Source organism: Camelus bactrianus, chromosome 7 (genome assembly GCF_048773025.1).
Source record: "Camelus bactrianus isolate YW-2024 breed Bactrian camel chromosome 7, ASM4877302v1, whole genome shotgun sequence".
In the NCBI taxonomy this organism is placed as follows: Eukaryota; Metazoa; Chordata; class Mammalia; order Artiodactyla; family Camelidae; genus Camelus; species Camelus bactrianus.
The window spans coordinates 62,712,141-62,732,788 of record NC_133545.1 but is presented as its reverse complement, the minus strand read 5'-3'; the positions used below and the strand labels follow the sequence as shown (position 1 = coordinate 62,732,788).

General features: G+C 33.8%; 1 protein-coding gene across 5 annotated transcripts in view; it reads left to right on the top strand.

Annotated features, from left to right (window-relative positions):
* Window positions 1-20,433, top strand: part of ANKIB1 (ankyrin repeat and IBR domain containing 1) — a 200,240-nt gene extending 179,807 nt beyond the window's left edge. For 3 of the 5 annotated variants that reach the window (XM_045519940.2, XM_010959469.3, XM_045519939.2), the window contains 10 exons: window positions 961-1,091; window positions 6,415-6,549; window positions 7,475-7,561; window positions 7,647-7,713; window positions 9,680-9,825; window positions 10,824-11,002; window positions 11,862-11,913; window positions 15,574-15,688; window positions 16,776-16,909; window positions 17,261-20,433. In XM_045519940.2, the coding sequence (XP_045375896.1) occupies window positions 961-1,091; window positions 6,415-6,549; window positions 7,475-7,561; window positions 7,647-7,713; window positions 9,680-9,825; window positions 10,824-11,002; window positions 11,862-11,913; window positions 15,574-15,688; window positions 16,776-16,909; window positions 17,261-17,998 (1,784 nt within the window). In that variant the 3' untranslated portion in view covers window positions 17,999-20,433. The remainder of the gene's footprint in view (window positions 1-960; window positions 1,092-6,414; window positions 6,550-7,474; window positions 7,562-7,646; window positions 7,714-9,679; window positions 9,826-10,823; window positions 11,003-11,861; window positions 11,914-15,573; window positions 15,689-16,775; window positions 16,910-17,260) is intronic. The other 2 variants (XM_045519941.2, XM_045519943.2) reach the window with 2 other exon arrangements.
* The last annotated feature ends 215 nt before the right edge of the window (window positions 20,434-20,648 follow it).

Below are 20,648 nucleotides of genomic sequence, written 5' to 3'. Positions count from 1 at the left end.
TGTGGGGTTAAAGGGTGGAAAAAGCTTGCCAGGTAGACAGTGGCCAAATCATGAAGGGCTTTGTATTCTTTGCTAAAGCAATTTGATTTTATCTTGTAGTCAGTGGGGAGTAACTAAAAGATATAAAATTTGTATTTTTTCAAAGATAACTGTACAAGCAGTATAGTGTGGGTTGTGGGTGAAGAGGGAGCTGGGGAGATAGGTTGGTTTCTGTGTTTTAATTGTCAAAACGTATGGAGGACCCTAGCTAAAGCAATAAGAAGTGGAAATGGAGAGGAGACAAAGTGGAAGGGAAAGAGATAGAATCAAGGGGACACAGTAGGTGAGGGAAAGGGGAAGGTGTTCAAGATCATGCTCTTCCTGGACTGACTCTGGGTAGATGATGTCATTTACCAGGACAGGGCATAGAGAATGGAGCAGGTTTGGGGAAAATGATGAATTTAGTTTAAGACATGTCACATTGGATTTATTTTTAGTTTATTTTAAATAATCATGGCTAAAAAAGATGTTGATATTTCAATGTGATTTTCATGTCTTTTACTATGATGAAGAATTTCTGGTAATTATGTTTGCAACTGGCCTAATTAAGAAATTACTGTCTAAAGTACCCATTCTTTCTATAATTTTCTTTGATGTGATAATAGTTTTAAACAAATAATAACATACTGCCTTTTTTTTTAACTTCGGGTTTTTTTTCTTCCTCAGTGTATTTGGATACAACTTTAGAGAGAAATCTCCTTTACAACAGGTTTCATAAACAGAGCTTTTGGAGTACAGCTCCTTATCCTGTAATTATCCTATTCAGAGTGAAGCAGCTTAAAAGCTTTGCCATAGACTCTAATAAGAAAACAAATACGTATTTTAAAATGAGAGGCAACCTGCAAAGAAAACTTTGGGTTTCCCCTCCAGAAGTTGTGCACTAAATCCTTTGTTTTTGTATTTGTGCTTAATATCTCAAAGTTGTGGGAGTTAGTGAAGCTTATGAGGATGCTGCCAATTGTCTCTGGTTGTTAACTAACTCCAAGCCCTGTGCTAACTGTAAGTCTCCGATACAGAAGAATGAGGGCTGCAATCATATGCAGTGTGCTAAGGTAAGTTAAAGAGGATTGTATGTGCTTTGTGACTAGAATCTTAATTTGATTATGAATCCAAAGAAAAAAATACTGTAAGTGTAAAAATCTTGTTGGCTTTCAGATAGATTCTAGGAGATTATATTCTGCATTCTTTGTTAAATGACAGAAATGTTGACTTGTATTACTAAATTTTATATTCATGGTGAATGTTAAAAATAAAGGTAAGGATTCAGTGATATTTGGCCAAATTAGAGATGGCTGCCTGAGTCCTTCCCTCCCAGTCACCCACTCCTCCAGTGAGGATCCTGAGAGAGTGTTGTGTATACATTAATAATAATAACATAAAATGATGAAGTACTACCTCATGTCAGTCTCTTGCAAAGCTGGTTTTAAGCAGCTTAGACTCAAGGTCCAAGTCAGGGCCCAAACATTCCCCAAATTCCAAATTTAAATCCTAGTGTCTATATATAGGAGAATATATAATAAAGGTTCCCAAAGCAGTGGGCAGACTTTAGCATCAATTAAATAAGTAACTCATTACTATTTTAAAAATGAAATACCACTTGGCTATAAATTAATATAAATAATTACTGTTAGAAGGCTACCCCCTGACTTAGTTGCATAGAAAGAAACTACCATATTTAAAACAAATATTCTAGAATTTTATTAATCCATGTCTTTATTTATGAACATTTTTGTTTTAAAATTATAATAATACCTCAATTTTTTCCTTTTCCTTGGAGATACCATGTATATAAAAGTAATTATTTAAAATTATTAAGAGAAGAACAGTATAGTTTTTATAATTTAGGATGTGCAAGAAACCCACATAGTTAAGAAGACTTCAGGAGTGGGTGTAGCTCCGTGGTAAAGCGCATGTTTCCCATGCATAAGGCCCCAGGTTCAACTCCTAGCACCTCCATGTTTGATGATAGCAAAAAATAACTTAAATTTTTTTTAAAAAGACTTCAATAAAATACATCAATACCTTCTCTTTAAGTACTTCTTAATTTTTAACTTTGAAGCTAATGATCTTTATTATTATTACTTCAAAAGTGGTAATAGTTACCAGATGATTTTATATTTTAATAAATTAACTTGAATGGTCTTGGTAAGACAGTGATAATGATTTCCTAAGGAAAAAACTTAGTATGATGTTCTGAGTAAAATGTTCAAAAATGCTTATTAGGTCAGCTGATTGGGCCAAACTTATTTCACTTATTTGCAGTCCTATCTCCAATATCCGTATTAGTTTTTTTCTTGAATGATATGATATAAACTACATAGATGTGGAAAGGAAATATAGATTGACCATAAAATTGGGCTACTAACAAAGAGGCAGGATCCAACATTATCTTTATTTATGTCATAGCACTTCCCAGCAGTAAGTAGTTGATAAATGTGCATTGAATAAATAAATATTTTCATGAATTAATCAGGCTAATGATATCAGGTAATTTATCGTAAACAAATTTTGCTTAAGATTGTGTTGCATTTTTAAAAACATTTACTTACATACTACTTAAGTGGAGTAGTTTTATTTAATATATCATCTGAAGTATTTGCATTGAACAAAGGAAACTTGACAGGTAATTCTTATGCTGTAAGGTAGGACATTTAGAAAGTGAACATTTTTATGCATTTCAGAGTTTTTTTTTAATGTCAAGATGGAACAACAGGTCATGTGTAATCCATGCTTTAACATAATGACTAAATCATAAGATACCTTTATTAATGCCTCAGTTTTGTGACTCAGTATTTACTCTCTGGAATCAAATTGTTTAACTTTTTTTTTCTTTTTTTTTTTAACTTTTTTTATTGAGTTATAGTCATTTTACAATGTTGTACCAAATTCCAGTGTAGAGCACAATTTTTCAGTTCTACATAAACATACATATATTCATTGTCACTTTTTTTTTTTTTTTGCTGTGAGCTACCCCAGGATCTTGTATATATTTCTCTGTGCTATACAGTATAATCTTGTTTATCTATTCTACATTTTGAAATCCCAATCTGTCCCTTCCCACCCCTCTGTTAAACATTTTAGAAGAATGACAGATTTTGCCCTATAAAAATAAGTTCACTTATTTTTAAAAAACTATTCATTTCCCTTTGGATAATTTTCAGGAGACTACATAAATTTTGCATTTTAAATCACTTACAGTAATTTTATTGATCTGACTCTTTGTAAAACTGTATGCTGCAACTAAACAATAAAAATTATTTAAGTTCTATATTCTTTTTCTTATCATAGAGTTTAAAATTTGTCTGTTTTATAGAAAGTTTTGCCACTAATTTTGAGAGCTCCATGGAGCTGTACTAAAGGGTACTTGCATCAAATCAGGCACAAAGATTGCTTTTACCAGATAGCAAAAATACTTGCATACTATCAGAGTCTTGAAACAAGTCCACAGTTTATTGTCTAAGTTCATGTTTGTGAAAGGCTAGATGAGGACAGAGACTTGTAATTCAACCCTCTGTCCATGAGATACCAGGTAGCAAAAAATTAGTGAAGATAGGATTTGACTTAATGACTAACGTATATCTGATTGCTACATATTCAGATTCTGGAGTTAGTCCATTTTTTCAAATACCCATGGAACGTTCACCAAAACAATCAACCATTGATCGTCAAAGAAAAATAATAATCCAGAAAAAGAAAAGTCAACATTCTCTGATCATAATGGAATAAAGAAATGAATAATAAAGTTACAAAAGGCCTTTTCATTTGGAAATTTTAAATCTCTCAACTCTTGAGTGAAAAAAAAGAATTAAAATGGAAATTAAAGAATTTCTAGAAAACTAGGAAAATGAAAATACTACTTTTTCAGAACCTGAGGCCTATATTTAAAGCAATTTGGAAATGTGCATAGCCTTATCCCTTTAAAACAATACAAAATAATGAATTAAGGATATGACTCAAGAAATTAGAAAAAACAATTCCCAAAATAAGGAAGAAGAATTTGTTTTAAAAGCAGAAATCAGTGAGTTAAAAACTGAAAAAAATACAACTAATAAATAAATCCAAAAAATGGTTTTCTGAAGAGAAAAATAAGATAAACCGCAAAGCTTGCGTAAGAAAAAAGTGGGGATGAGGGAGTTTCAGATACACAATATAAGAACTATGGGGACTAATTAATAAACAAAGCAAACTAAAATAATAATAAGAGATAACTTTGCTCAACTCTTGCAGATAAATTTGAACTTGGATTTGAAATGGATTGATTTTCCAAAATAAAATTTATTAAAACTAACCCTAGAAGAAATATCCAAACAAACCATTCTCCATAGAAGAGTTTTCCAGTGATCTCTGCTTTAAAGCAATAGGCCCTGACAGTTTCACAATAGAATTTTATTAAAGCTTTGAAGAACAGGTAATTCCAATGTGATTTAAACTGTTTCTGGTATTTTTTAAAAAGGGGGTGGGAATGAAACCTTTTGAATTATTATAAACTGAGTAGAACTTTGATGCCAGCATTTGACAAGATTATAAAAATAAATAGGTCCATCTTATATATGAATAATAATACATAAATCCTAAGTAGGATATTAAAGGGAGGAATCCCACAGATACTAGCAACTATAATCCAACAGACTGCATTAGAACAGTAACTGACCATGTAGGGTTTATTTTAGGAAAATAGGAATGGTTTGATATTTTTAAAGTTATTGCTATACCTCATCTTATTAGTAGATACCATGAGAAAAACCATATAAACTTTCTGTAGATGCTAAAAAGGCATTTGACAAAAACTCAACAGCGTTTCTTTATAAGACACACAAAGAAATAGAAATAGATAGGATCTTCCTTTTAGTATGATAAAAATAAATCTACTTAGTCCAAAAGTTAACATGATTTTTAGTGGAGAAACTAGAGCACTCTCACTAAAATTAAGAATGAGATAAAGCTGTTCTCCATCACAAATATTATTAACATTGAACTGGAGATTCCAGACCATAAAAAGAAATTTGAAGTGTAAAAATTAGAAATGAAGAAGTGAAATTGTCATGTTTTACAGACAGCATGATTCTATACCTAGAAAAACCACAAGAATCAACTGAAAAACTACTATAAACAATAAAAATTCAGTTAACTAGCAGAGTACAAAAGTAATATGCAGAAAGTAATAGCCTTCATATGTGCCAACAATATGCAGCTAGAATATATACTGAAAGAGAAGACCTTATGTACCTAGAAAGAAATTTAAGAAATATACAAGACTTACATAAAGAAAATGGTAAGACCCCTGTCTGTCCTATCTGTAGGACACAGAAGATGACAAACAAATGGAAAGATAATAAAATTCTTAGAGCAATTCCAATAAAAATACTGACGGGTTTTGTTTCTGCATCCAGATAAGCTAATGCAAAAATTCGTATGGAAAGACAAAGTAAGAAGAGCTAGAAAATTCTGAAAAAGCAGTGAGGAAGAACCAGTGTTTTCAAATAGGCCATATTATAAAGGCTCAATAAAGAAAATAGTATGGTGCTGGAACATGAATCTACAGATCAGTGAAACAAAATAGAAAGCCCAGAAAATGGACACAGATACATGGGAATTTGGTATATGGTAAAGGAGGTATCTCCAACTGGTAGAGAAACATGGACTATTCAATAAATGTTATTGAGACAACTGGACATCTGTGAGGGAAAAAGATTCAATTCGTACTAAATACCCAGATTGGTTTGGAACAGCTCAAAGATTTAAATGTTTTTTAAAAAATAAAATAAATATAACAGTTCCAGGAGAAGACATAGATTTAGAATGGGAAGATCTTTCTGACTCAAAATCCGTAAACTTTTACAAGAAAATAGGATACATTTTCATACTGGAATGCTCATGTTTTTGGTATTGTCTGTAAATTAAGGTGATTAAGAAATAATTTTTTTTTAATGAGAAATGGGTTTTATTTTAGCTGTTCTACTTAGGAGACCTTCTTAACTTATTTCCAGTTTCAAAACCAATTTGTCAGGGTCTCCAGAAGTTTTCAAATACACTGGTGGAGCTTTATAGACAAAAGTTAGATTGCTGTGCACTTGAAAAATGAAACATTTGTCAGTATCTGTTATTATTTGGAAAAAATATCCTACTGATGTTTTTCAAGGTTTCTTAAGATTACTTCATAATATTATGATTTACATTTTAGTTTATAATTATAAGCAGTAATTTTAAACTACCCCCCACATCTTTCCATAGAGCAGATAAGGTCTCCAGAGGAAACCTGAAAAAGAATATGTGTCTTTAAGATTGTTTAATCTCTACAAAATGATGGACTAGAAACTGGAAAATAATTTGCACACTAACATGGGGAGATATATGCATATTTTTTTTTTTTTGAAGTGTAAGTATGACTTTTGCTGGATTTGCTTAGAAGAATGGAAAAAACATAGTTCTTCCACGGGAGGTTATTACAGATGTACGCGCTATGAAGTCATTCAGCATGTGGAGGAGCAATCCAAGGAAATGACTGTGGAGGTAAGAGAACTATTTAAGCCAGGACCTCTGAGTAAGCCACTTAATACCAGTGGAAGTATTTTAGATCTCTTCTTTTCCTATCTTTCTTGTAATGAGGCATTAAATTGAATACACTTTAGAGTAGCCTTTAATTTAAACAAAATAGCTATATATACTTGAGAGCTTTATTTTTTTAATTTTCCTTTTTTTTATATCGGTGAAGATTAGAAAAGACTTACATATCCTAGCATGCCTCTATAATGACTTAAAAACAATTTTAGTATTATATCAACAGTATAATATTACGTTATTGCATATAGTAAGTATTTTGCTCTGCTTGGCTGCCTTAACAAAATACCATAGACTGGGTGGCTTAGAGAACAGAAATTTATTTCTCACAGTTCTGTAGACTAGGAAGTCCAAGATCAGGATTTCTACAGTTTACTTTCTGATGATGACTCTCTTCCTGGCTTACAGATGGCTGTCTTTTTGCTATGTTCTCACAGGGAGGAGGCACCCAGCCCTATGGGATCAGGTCCCTACCCTAATGACCTTATTAAACCTTTATCACCTGACAAGCCCTGTCTCCAAATGTAGTCACATTGGGGGGTTAGACCTTCAACATATGAATTTGAGGGGGAATACAATTCAGTCTATAGGAATACACAGTATAATAAAACATTGAAGATCTGATAAAAATAGAGTTTGAGAGGCATATTTACCATACAGTCTGGAATTGCGGCTTCAGTGGTTTGTCACAGAAAATACAAATGCAAGACTTTGTTCTGGGAAGCCTTTAAAATGATCATTATTTTCTCTCAAAATAATTAGCAAATCTGTATGCATTTCTACCTCTTACTAATAAAATTTTTAAATGATTAAAAAAACAATTTTAATAACTAGTACTTTTATTTATAAAACTCATTTATGGACTTTTGTTTCCTAGGCTGAGAAAAAACACAAACGATTTCAGGAACTTGACAGATTTATGCACTATTACACAAGATTTAAAAATCATGAGCATAGCTATCAGGTATGTCCCAAATCATTTCAAATGTGCTGAATTATACTGTTGTGAATAAAGAAAGTGATACAATTATTTATTTCTATTCCTTTAGTTAGAACAACGCCTTCTTAAAACAGCCAAAGAAAAGATGGAGCAGTTGAGTAGAGCTCTCAAAGAAAGTAAGTTATAATATGTGTGATAATTAATATAAAATAGCCTTTTGTGCTTAAGTCACTTCATTGGTAGATTAAGACCCCTAAAGGAATACATTATCTCCACTAACTCATTTGGTAGTTTGGAGTTCCCTGAAGTCCAAAATGCAACTTGGCAGTTAAAGCCTCTGATTAGATTTTCCACCTGGTTTACCTCGTCTCCTCCTCTTAATGCAGCCTGTGCTGCTGGCAGATAAACACACATCATGCTTTTGCTTACTCTGTGCCAATGCTGATGCACTGCAATGTTGGGGAAAGTGGATGGGCCAAAAAAGGCACCCTGACCTAGTCAGATTCACAAACCATCCAACTGTCATGTGACTGAATTCCCAAAGGTTCTTGAGGAAATTTAGCAGAGTGCCTAATGCAATGTTAAGAAATCAGGTACAGTTTCAGGAGAAATCATCTCACTAGTAAATAATGGACATTGGAATCTAAAAGCAAAGTCATAAGAAAAGGCTTACTTATAGATCCTAAAATGGAGGTTCAAAAAGAACATTACTAAAAATGGATTGAGTACTAGTTGCATAATTAGAATATAATATCTCTCAATGACTGCACAGAATACAGGTTCTGGCATGTTTGTTTTTAAAAGTCATATTTTTAAAATAATCACAGCTTGTATATAAAAGATATTAGGCCTAAAACTGCAGTCAGTTATACTACTGTTGGCTCCATTTTGCTAACACTCTTTGCATGAGGCTGACTTCCTAATTAAGACAGTAACCATAAGTTAAATAAATTAGAGTGGGAGGAAAAGGTGTTAATAGCAGCTTAGTCTCCTTGTTAATTATTAGTTCTTAGACCATAGTAATAACATAACTATACCAAGCCAGTATCACACTCTTGCAGTATTGTTCACAGTAAAAAAAAATTTTTTTAAAAACCCTCACAGATTCCACAGTCTGTTCCATTAATGATGTATCCCTAACATTTAGGACAGTGCCCAACACATAGTAAATATAAAATAAATATTTGTAGATGTGAACTACTGCTTCTATTCAACCTTTTGGAGGTTCTAGACAGCATAGTAAGTTATGAAAAAGAATTAAAAGATAGAAGAATTGGAAAGGAAGAAGCAAAATAATCATACTTCTCACACATGTAATGAGGAGGGAAGGTGTTTTGTTGTTTTTCTTTTCTTTTTTTTTTTTTTTTTTCTTTTTTTTTTACACCTTCTTAGTTCAAATACCTATGCTAGGATAGGTATTTTGGGATGATCTGTGTATCAGTGTGTTGCATTTTACACACAAATTGCAGTACATATATATGTAATTTCTTTCTGGAAACGTGCAGAATAATCTTATTTTCAAAAGGACTTATGAATTTAGATTATATTGCTTAATTTGCATTTATTTGCAGTTAAGGAAAAAGCTAGAATACTGTCATGATATTTGAGGAAGGAACAGTCTCATATGGTAAAGCAGTTTCTTCTTCTCATCACTCTTCTTCCCTTTCTCTGTCTCCCTGAAGTTTTTTATTAACTAGCATTTAGTAAGCAACTTAGCAAGGCATTTGCTCTAATTCTTAATAAGCAAAATTCTGTTAGGGATAACTTGAAAAACTTAGTAAAGCATGGAACCTTTGAGTTGAATAAAGCTGGATTTGTTTACTCACAGGGTGAGAACCAAATCCAGGATCTGTGAATGTATGCATTCCTTCATGGCTGCCATCAGTGCTCATGGGCTCCTGCAGCACGTGCTTCATTTATAAATGCATACAAGTCATATAAATGCAAAATGCATGAGTGTTTTATGTAGGTTTTTAGTCTAGTTCAAATAAATACTATCATACAGCTACTTCAAACAATTTCTTCTTAGGGACCCTTGTTCTTTGTTTTTCCTTTTTTTAAAGAAAATTTAGTTGTTTAATTAATTTTATAACAGCATGTTTGCAAAAACATTTTTGTCACTGCGCCTGGTTTACTTTATAGCTGAAGGAGGCTGTCCAGATACCACTTTCATTGAAGATGCAGTTCACGTGCTCTTAAAAACTCGACGCATGCTCAAGTGTTCTTATCCATATGGATTTTTCTTAGAACCTAAAAGCACAAAGAAAGAAATTTTTGAACTCATGCAAGTAAGATAATTTTTTTAATTAAATTTAAATGCAGTTACTATGAGAAACAGATTTTCTCCTTTTCAGCCATTTAACTAAGTTTTACACTTAGTGATTAGTAAACAATTTTGTTTCTTTTTTAGAGTGATTTTTAAATAAACGAAAAGTTAACCAGTAGTAAACTGAAATTTTCTTTATGTTTGAATTTGTCACTGTGCAGATTTGAATGAGTTCTGAGCTATGCAAACATTTCCTACCACATTATTTCTTTAAACCGGTTAAAGTTGAAATCTGACCTAATTCTGATTATGTAATTAGGAATTTTATCTTCAAAAAAGAAACACACCACATTACATACTAGATGGGAAAGTTGCTATTTACCAGTTCATTTTAAAAGTAGAACTGGAAAAGAGTACTTAAAAAAAACACGTAAGCCAGCTGACATCACTGTAACTGACCAGCTTTATTATACATACCTCATTTTTTGAAGCCACCAAACTTTCTCCTCTTGCTACAGTTTTAATGTCATCTCTTTGAACTGCTCTCTACTAATTTATATCTGATATTTCCCAATGCTCAGTATTCATTTTCTCCGTGAAGCCTTCCAGACCTAACCCCAAATCGCAAGAGTCTTGCCTTGCCTCACATTCCTTCGGCATTTATGTATAGTCTGTACCATGTAGTCATGCACTTGCATGTACAGTGCCCTAAAATTTATTAGTTCTTTTCACATAGACAAGTTATAAAATTTTTTTAGTAAGCTAGTAGATTCGTTCCTTCTTCGTAATCCGTATCAACTACATTGCTATAAATGCCTACCGAATGCATGCTATTTTCCTAAAATGTGCAAAGTAGAAACATATGTTAAAGAGGAAGTTATTACAAAATTTGAATTAATTTCTGACATCAAAAGAGTTAGATTTAACAACATAGAAGAGTTAGATTTAACAAGATAGACACTGTAGTTGCTATTGAGTAACCCACCCAACCTATGATCTTTTTTTTTCCCCTCATCATAGACAGACCTAGAAATGGTCACTGAAGACCTTGCCCAAAAAGTCAATAGGCCTTACCTTCGCACACCCCGCCACAAGATCATCAAGGCGGCATGCCTTGTACAGCAGAAGAGGCAAGAGTTCCTGGCATCTGTGGCTCGGGGTGTTGCTCCTGCAGACTCACCAGAAGCTCCAAGACGCAGGTAAAAAGGATACACACTGTGGAAATCACCCCAACGCCAGCCACAAATGCCAGCAGGTTTAGTCTTTATCCAGCAAGGGTTCATATTCATGGAAGTTACTTATACCTAAAACATGGATAGCTGATAAAAGTATGCTAACTTCTTGTTGGTGCTGTTTTCCCCCAGTACTATTTTCTATTTTTCTTGTTATTTTTTTGTCTGTCATTGTGTAGTAGTTTCTCAGACAAAATTAGGCTAGGTTAAACTTCACACTTCAGTGAATTCATAATTCAACATAACTCAACAAGTATTCTAATGCATCATTTCAAATATGTAATGTATATAATGTTGTGAAAATTGTAAACATCTTATGTAAAATTTGGAAGCCTTGCCAACTTGTTATGGTCATATTTGTATTTTCTGGTTAATAGGTTATGAAGAAATTAGAGATCTGATACTAGTAAAGTCATTTAAGTGATCCATCCAGTAAACAACACTTGAGATTTGGTTGTTTTATTTGGACAAATACTATTTCTGTCATTATAAATTGAAGCATATTTTCTTATTCCTATTAGTTATAAGCATTAGACATTCCTTGGGCCCCTATTTTTACGTAAACACATAAAATAAAAATAGAAGCAATCATAAAATAATCTGGTATAGCATGGTGATTTTTATTTTTCTACCATTTTACACAAAGTACTTAGAATTTGAAAGAAATAATGAAAGAATCATTTTAATTATTATATTCAGGAGTTGATCTACTTTGGTTAAACAAGTTCCAAGCAGAGGAATTTAAAGTAATGTTCAAAGGGCAAGGGACTGATTGTACTTTGTAGTACTGATAATAAATCGAATGGTATGTCTAATTTCTTTGTAGCTTTGCTGGTGGAACATGGGATTGGGAATATTTAGGATTTGCATCACCTGAGGTAATTGTTTTGGGGGGCTTTGGTTTGGTTTGATTTGGTTTGTTTAGTTATAATTTTTCTTAGTGCAGTCCTGCTTGCATTTGCGCCCTCATCTATTCTAAATCCTACTGAGACTGTCAGCAATAATTTTTCTTTCTCTATAATAAAAATGCCTCAGCAGAGCCTACATTTACCTATTATGGTATTGGATTGTCCTCACATTATTGAATGCATCTCCCCTCTTATTAGCAGTCAGAATTAAGGCCAATTTATAGTGTACATTTTTGAAAAATATCTTTAAATTGGTTAACAGAAATGTAAATTTTACTTACTACAAATGCATTTCTGTTTGTAATATTGCTTCAGTCTGAATCTGTTGAAAACCTAAATAGACCACATCTATTTTTTTTAAGTTATTGCAACAACCTGAGCAAACTGATTTATAATCAATTACTAAGGTAGAAAATTGACATCAGTATTTACGCAGAAGGAATGCTTTGCTTAGTTGCTTTCTGCTTCTCTTTAAGATTTTCACATTGTTCTTGTTTTTGTTGTTGTTGTGGTTGATATACACCAGTTTAAAATACAGAAGGTTTAAAATACTAACACTGCAAATAGCAGTTGCAAATAAAAACAAGATGGAGTGAAAATCTTAATCACATCGCTATTTTCTGAGATTTAAATTGCCACTGTCACTGTTGAATGGTTTTAGCAGTTCTCTCCACTTCCTTGTTCTTTATACTACTGTATACCATTCTATGCTTATATTATGATTACCTTTTAAATTAATTCTTAAAAAGGGACAAGACAGACAATGAAACCTTTTGTTCATCATTTATAGCCCATATGTTACCTACAACTGAAAGGCAGTGGAATTATTATCCAGAAATGACTGTGGTTTATTTAAATCAGACACTTTCTCTTTTCAGCTGCTGAGGATACTTGCAATCACCTTGTGGCATTTTGTATTGGTAGATAAATCCAAGAAAATATTGACTTGAGAAACAATTTGTGCTTTGAGCTCTAATATGGAAATTTTAAATTCACTTAAATTGAAAAATATATATGTAAATGGCATTTCTATTGTAAAACAAATTATTGGTCTTTTCTTTACCTGATCCTGTGCTTTACTATTTCTATGTTATAATATATAATTTCAGCTTGGGGGATGTTATGGAAAATTTCCACCTAAAAGGAGGAACAAACAAGCCTCAGTTACCAAAAAAAACAGTAGAAAGATTTCAGTATTTCAAGGTAGAAATACAAATTAACAAAAATAAAGCCTTTACCAGTATATTCACAATCACATGCATCATCTTGCGGCTTCTGGATCTGACGGTAACTTTAGGAATTTTGAAATATTTGTCCTTGGATATTGAGGGCCTGCTAATATGACTGACACAGATTCATTTAGTAAAATATATAAAGGCTTTTTACTTCACATGTAAATACTTATAAATAAAATTATTGAGCTCTTATTGTCCAGGGATTGAGAATTGTGAAAGTGTAAATAACATTCTTAAATTTATTTTTTATGGTTAATATATTTCATAAGAATTATTTAACTCACTTTTACTTTTCTCTTCTTTAAAGTCTTTGGTACAGTGAAACACCAGGCTTTCATATAAACCTATTGCAGGCCTAAAGAATTGCTACGCAGTACTAAACTTTAAAATTCTGCATATGTGCAACTATCAAATAACTGCCAAAATTATTTGTATAAAAATTATCTCTTTGTCTTCATACAGACTCTGGGGGGGAAATATTGTCAAACTCCAGAAGACTTTTAGTTTGAATTTATATTTTTAATTCAAGTTACTTACATCTCATTCTTTTTAAACTAAATAGAATGAGTCATTGACAAGCATTGGTGTTTGTTTTGTACCACCTAGAGCAGTGGAGCCCAGAGAAGAGCGTGATTGGAAAGTCTGAGGAACACCAGAATTCAAGGTCTAGCCCTTTAACATACGGTCTAGTTAGGCTGTGTTCTTCCTTAATTTCTTATCTTTAAAATGTTGTTGATCTGTATACCCCATGGAAGTTCCAAAAGAGTGAAAGTGTCTGTTTAAGTCATAGACAGAATTAGTGCTTAATAAATGATGGCCATTATTATGTATGACAATATTCCAACTAAAGCCTTTTCATATGCTTACTTGAAGATTTTAGGAATCCTTTGAAATTTTCAGAAAAGTTTAATTTTATGAGAACAATTTTTTTAAGCCTGTTACATCATGAGAGAATGCCATTTGAGTTTTCTGTTAGAATAATTATAAACATAACAAGTTTCTTTTGCAATTTTTTTAACCTATCTTGTTTTCTTCAGTTGGAAATATGTGTATTCTATGGTCAGTAATAGTTTATTTAATTTAGAATAACTTTGTACCATCATCAGATGTACAAAGTAAACAAATTCTCCCTAAAGATAAATCTTGAACTGAAATAACATTTTCTTGCCATCCTTGTCTCAGAAATGTGGTGGTCTTCAGTGGTCTAGTGAACCATGATGACACTTAACAGTCATCTGGTTTTGGGTCATGGGCCTCCAGAAAAAGAGGAAATGATACCCCATCTCAGCAGGAAATTTTAAAGAACCTGGATAATCCCTCTGGGCACTTGTAGTATCTTATACTCATTTGTCTCTAACCTGGTAGGATGCCTTCCACTCTTTAATTAGAGTCCAGTTGCTTACATAGATGAAGGAGTTTGAATAAATTTAACCAGAGTGGTATGATGTGAAGGTTTATTGGGGTTATAAAACTCATCCTCATTTATTATAGTTACTTTCACAACATAAGCATACTGAATATTCTACAGTAACTGGATAATCATAAACCTGAGTGATTTTAGTGTTTTATCACTGAAAAGATTCTATAATGATTCTCAAAATTAGCCTTTTTATGCTTGTGTCTTGCACACTGGCCTATCTTCTAGTCTCTTTTGTCACTAAGATCTGGAAAAGTACATTTGTACCCAGATAATGTACCAGGTTCTGCCTCTGGTAATAGCAAACCCACTGCAAACTATTATCACAAATGTAAAATAGACTCAGGGACATCTGCCTAAATCTGTGTCTTTCCCTTCTGCTAAATAGAAAATACTTCTTCCTGCCTGGGTTATAGATAGCCCCACGTACTAGCTAATACAGGAAGGAGGCCAAGTAACACCTTGTTTGAAAACTAACCTCTTAATTCTTCTTTGACGTGAATATGGTATATAGTAGTCCCAAAGAATACAGAATCCAAGAATCTGACAAGGACTTAACAGTGTTTGCCCCCCCCCCCCCCACTGCTTGGATCACAGTCACTTTTTTAAAACCAGACCTCCAGGGAGAACCTAACTTATATTAGCAAAATCATTCTGTTATTAGTTATAATATTAGATAACAAGACCCAGGCATATGAAATAAGGCTCAGTTATGATCTAGCATTGGAGTTTGCAAGTATTCACAGTGTATCCAGGCAATTATAATGGGACTATTTAAATTTTTTTTTTTCCATTTTACCTTTTCTTTCTGTTTCCTCGGCATGACAAAACCTGAAGTTTCTTTTTCTAAAGCCAAGTGATTTTATAATATGTATATAAAATCACACATTTTTTTTCCTGGAAAAAAGTGTTGTTTCTTTTATTTGCATTTAAAAATTTGCATGTACTCCTGTATTTTATAACCTTTGGTTTATGCAGGAATATGCTGAATTTCAGTATCGGAGGAGGCACAGACAACAGCGCCGTCGAGGAGACGTGCACAGTCTGCTCAGTAATCCGCCAGACCCTGATGAGCCAAGTGAAAGCACTTTAGGTGAGCTCTTGGGTTGGGTTCTTAGTTCTCTTAGTTTTCTTGCATTTATTCTTAAAACTGGCTAATCAAAATGTTTCTAAAAGAGTTTGTAATTTAGATACACGGTCAACATGCCGATGCTTCTAATGTCACAGTATACAGAAAACCAGAGGGATTAAGAATGTGGGCTGAGTTCATGACCCCACCTCTGCTGAGTATCAGCATGAAAACTTTAGTCAAATCATTTAACCTCTCCGAGTTTTGGTCTCCTCATTCTATAGAAGCAATAATAATAGTGTGACTTTGTGGGTCTATTGTAAACATTAAATGAGATAATGCATGTAAAGCCCTTACATACTGATAGCACCTAGTGAGTACTCAATAAATTGTAGCTGTTGATTGCTCTTACTGTGTTCATGAAATATTTTTCTCCTAGCCTCAGTTCTCTTATCAACATTTTTAAAATTTCTGGTATTAGAGATAAATTGTTTTAATTATCAGCCTTTAAAGTTAAATTGTTAATTGAAAATCTTTAAACTACAGTCTCAGCAGATCTTTAATAAATCAGGTTACACGGGCCTAAAAATTAGCTTTTCAGGCTATTGTAATTCTCAGATTCTTGAGTTTTGTTTTGTTTTGTTTTTCTTTTTCTTTTTTCCTTTTTTTATTGAAGTATAGTCAGGTTACAGTGTTGTACAATTTCTGGTGTACAGCATAATGTTTCAGTCATACATACACATACATACTCATTTTCATATTCTTTTTCATTATAGGTTAAGACAAGATATTGGATATAGTTCTGGAAACTAAAACACTTTTGCTATTGCTTAAGAGGAAAAGAGAGCATTTGATAGCACTTGCATTTATGAATAGAACCATATATAGTGCAAGAAAAATGTAAAGAACAATCATGGATTTCAAGTAATAGTATTAGATGCATATTGTTGCCTATGATGAGACAAATATGGATGCGAAATTTCTGAGAGATTAGGTGAACATGTGGACGCCAAGTTTTCACCAGCACTCAAAGAGAAATCATCTATTTGAATAAAAAGATGTATGAATTTATATGACTGAATTATCTCTGGCACCACTTGCTTTGAAACAGATATCCCAGAAGGTGGCGGTGGCCGCAGGCCTGGCGCCTCCGTGGTAAGTTCCGCATCTATGAGCGCACTGCACAGCTCTTCCCTGCGAGACTACACCCCCGCCAGTCACTCTGAGAACCAGGACTCTCTTCAGGTAGCATTCTTGTGCAGCCTTATTGCCCCTACTTTTTGCTCTTTCACTATTTAGCCAGGCTTCCTATTTTCACTTCTATTGCTTTTCTCTCTCTTTTTTCCATTCTGAAATCTTTGTTTCAGAGGTATACTACAGGGTAAGATTCTCCTATTTCAGATTTACCTTAAGTAATTTTTTTTCCCTCTGGCATGGACAAGGGGAAATTTAACATAAGATTTGGGTACATAAGATACTTCTTCTAATGGAGATACTGTTAATTTTCTGCTTAGTAAAATAACGGTTGTAGACCTCAATGGGTTCAATCATTTTTCGTTTTAAATTTTACAGTAATTCTACTTTCTGTTGCCTTAGGCTCTGAGTTCCTTGGATGAAGACGATCCCAATATACTTCTTGCAATACAGTTATCTCTGCAAGAATCTGGGCTGGCCATCGATGAAAATAGAGACTTCCTCAGTAGTGAAGCATCCTTAGGAGCGATAGGCACCTCTTTACCTTCCAGGCTGGACTCAGACCCCAGGAGCACAGATAGCCCTCGGGCTGCATTGAGCAGCTCTGAGCTGTTGGAACTTGGTGACGGCCTTATGAGATTAGGAGCCGAAAGTGACCCATTTTCAACTGACACCCTGAGTTCACACCCTCTCAGTGAAGCAAGAAGTGAATTCTGTCCCTCATCCAGTGACCCTGACTCAGCTGGCCAGGAAGCCAACATCAATGACAATCTTCTTGGGAATATCATGGCTTGGTTTCATGACATGAACCCTCAGAGTATTGCCCTGATTCCTCCAGCAGCTCCAGAAATCAGTGCCGATTCCCAGCTCCCCTGTGTCAAAGATGGGTCAGAAGGTGTGAGGGATGTGGAACTGATGCAACCAGAAGATTCAGTGTTTGAAGATGCTGTGGTCAGTGAAGGTAGAGGAACCCAAATAGAAGAAGAAAATCCTTTGGGAGAAAATATTCTGGCTGGGGAAGCAGTATCTCAGGCTGGCGACGGTAGTAATGAGATAGCCAACGAGGGGCATGGTTCCAGTGTTTCGAGTCAAACACCTCAAACCTCAAGTGACTGGCTTGAACAAGTACATTTAGTGTGAACTGCACACCTCGGGGCTCTAAATGAATCACAGGTACAGATGGTATGCTAGTGAAGTATGCTTTATAGAGACTTGACCCGCTTAATTCCAACTAATTACAAACCACTGACATTAGGATTGAATACAGAGGAGTTCCTTTGAATGGTAGCTTCATTTCTGATTTTAACCTTACAGGGAATTTCTTTTGTATTTAATTGGGTAGCTTTTCCCTTTTTGCTGACGAACAGAAGAGTGGGAGAGAGAAAAACACAAATGAAATAAATAGGCTAGATTCCACGTTAAGAAAACGCAGTCATCTGTTTAGCCAAAGGTCGGCAATACTTAAATTGAACATTTAAATTAAAGGCTTACTCTCTAATCTTTGGGTGGTTTTTCCTTTAAAAAGAAAAAAGTTTTCTTCATTTTAGAAGTTACTTTGGGCAGATCTAATAGCATTTTGTTCCTCAGTCTCTTTGTGCTCTTCCATAACTTCCTTCCTTCTTGTCTGAGCAATGTGAATTGAGTTATCCAAGGCTTCCCCTTAGTGCTGCATCTGCCACAGTGTAATTGGTTTTAATTTTCACATGAATCAGAGATTTCTTTTCATGTCTATTTACAGTCCACTTGTGCCAAACTCTGACTCGTGTGCTGACTAACAAGGCGTTTAGGTGTGCGGTGTCCTGGAGGATTCCAGAGCAGTTTCAGCCTTCCCGGGAGTAAAAGGTGCCACTTGGTAGCAGTGATATTCCAGAATTTAATGGGCTTTTGTTGCCATGGAGACTGCATTTAAATAAATGTAGCCTGTAGCTTAAGTTAACTAAACCTAATGCTGCTGTTAAAAACAGTTTTTTAATATTAAAATACAGTTGATTAGCAACAGCGGTGCTGTATTTTAAGAGACACTTTATTGGAAGTGCAATCATAGTTCTTTGTTTTCACAATTTTACAGTGCATTCTGATTACTAATGGGTGCAATTACTTTCAATGGTAAGTGTTTTATAAAATAGAAAAAAAGTGGAGTTTTCATGAGTTATAGTAAATCCTACGATTATCAAGAAACTCAATAAAACATCCTGCGCAACATGTTACTGTGCCTTTGCCTAACCTAAATGGATAGTTGCCAGTTAAATAAGTGAGTAATTCACATTTCAGTGTCTCTTCTGAAGTAACTATGCTATGAATTGCAAAGACCTCCATAAAACCACCCATGGCCTTGCCTTTACAGTAAATATAACAACTAAGTGTTCAATCGGTTTGTTTGCCTAAATCGCAAATGCTGACGTGTGTGTTCTATTGCACAATACTCATTTGCTGTGTGATTACTGTTTAGTGTTAAAAAAAAAAATCCCTAGTTATCAGTGTCTTACTGTGAAGAAAATACTGGTCTTAGTTGTAATTAAGATACAGTGGTACAGTGTGTAATTAAAACTAGACTAAACTGTTGGAATGGCTGTTTTACTTACATATTATCAAAACTAGCGTAACATAAGCAAAATAGATATGCAACACTCCATTTAGTGTTTTGCCAGATTCTTACCAGAAATCTACAGATACCAAAATTTCAGTACCGAGTGTGTACAGGCAAGTCCTGGGCTGGGTAAAAGGTTATATTAGTATTGATATCCACATGAGTTGTCATTATGGTTTTTGATTACTTTTTTTTTCCAAGCCCTACTATTGAAATTTTCTTGTACTTTGAATTCGTACGGCTATGGTATTATATTAGCATATTTAATATTCCCTGGGTTCCTTTAGGATAAACTGAGTGGAAATTGCTCCTAAGCCATGGATATCAAAAGTCCACATTAGTTTATATTTCCCCAATTATCAGAAATGTTGCTGTCAACCCCTATTAAAATTAGTTGGGGAAAATATTACCTTTATCTGCAGTGTATTACTGTATATTAAGCTAAAATAGTCCATTAAAGGATTTTTTTACAAATTTATTTTGGATTAAAAATATCCACTCCAATCAGTTTTTAAACCAAGATGTAACTTTTCAATAGAAAGAGTCTTTGTATCTCATTGAGGCACCTTGCAAAGCTGCAGTAAGGTGAGAAAGAATGTGCTGTGTGAGGAGGTATCACCGTGGGTTCTGGTTCCTCACACCTTGTGCAGTAAGTACCCTGCGTTCTGTGGTGTTCTCTCCTGAGCAAGAAAATGATCATTATCCAGTTTGTATTTCCTTGGTACATATTTTAAAAACACAGTCATTGACTTTACAATTCAGAAATAAAGTTTGGCAAAGCCTATTTTGTAAACAAGTTAATTTTATAATGTAAAAAGAAAAAAGTTACTCTAACCTTGACTTGTTATTTGCACTTTCATAGTCTATACTTGATACATTCCCACTTTATATACAGTAGGATTCTACAAACGTGTAGATGTTTGGCCAAATGAATGCTGTTATAATAATATGTAAAATTCTTTGATTAAACATTTATTACTTAAACTACCTTACTTTTGTCTCATTACATTATAGATTTTGTTTAACCAAGTCAGAAAGCTGATTTTCTTCAAATTAAATTCCCAGATGGGATTAATTTGGTTCTTACATATAACAGATTAGTGCCTAATATTTTTTTTACACAAGCCCACTTACTGAGCATTTTATACCCCCAAGATAAGCCCAAAACACTGCTTGGCAATGTGTTAAAACAGTGACTTCAGT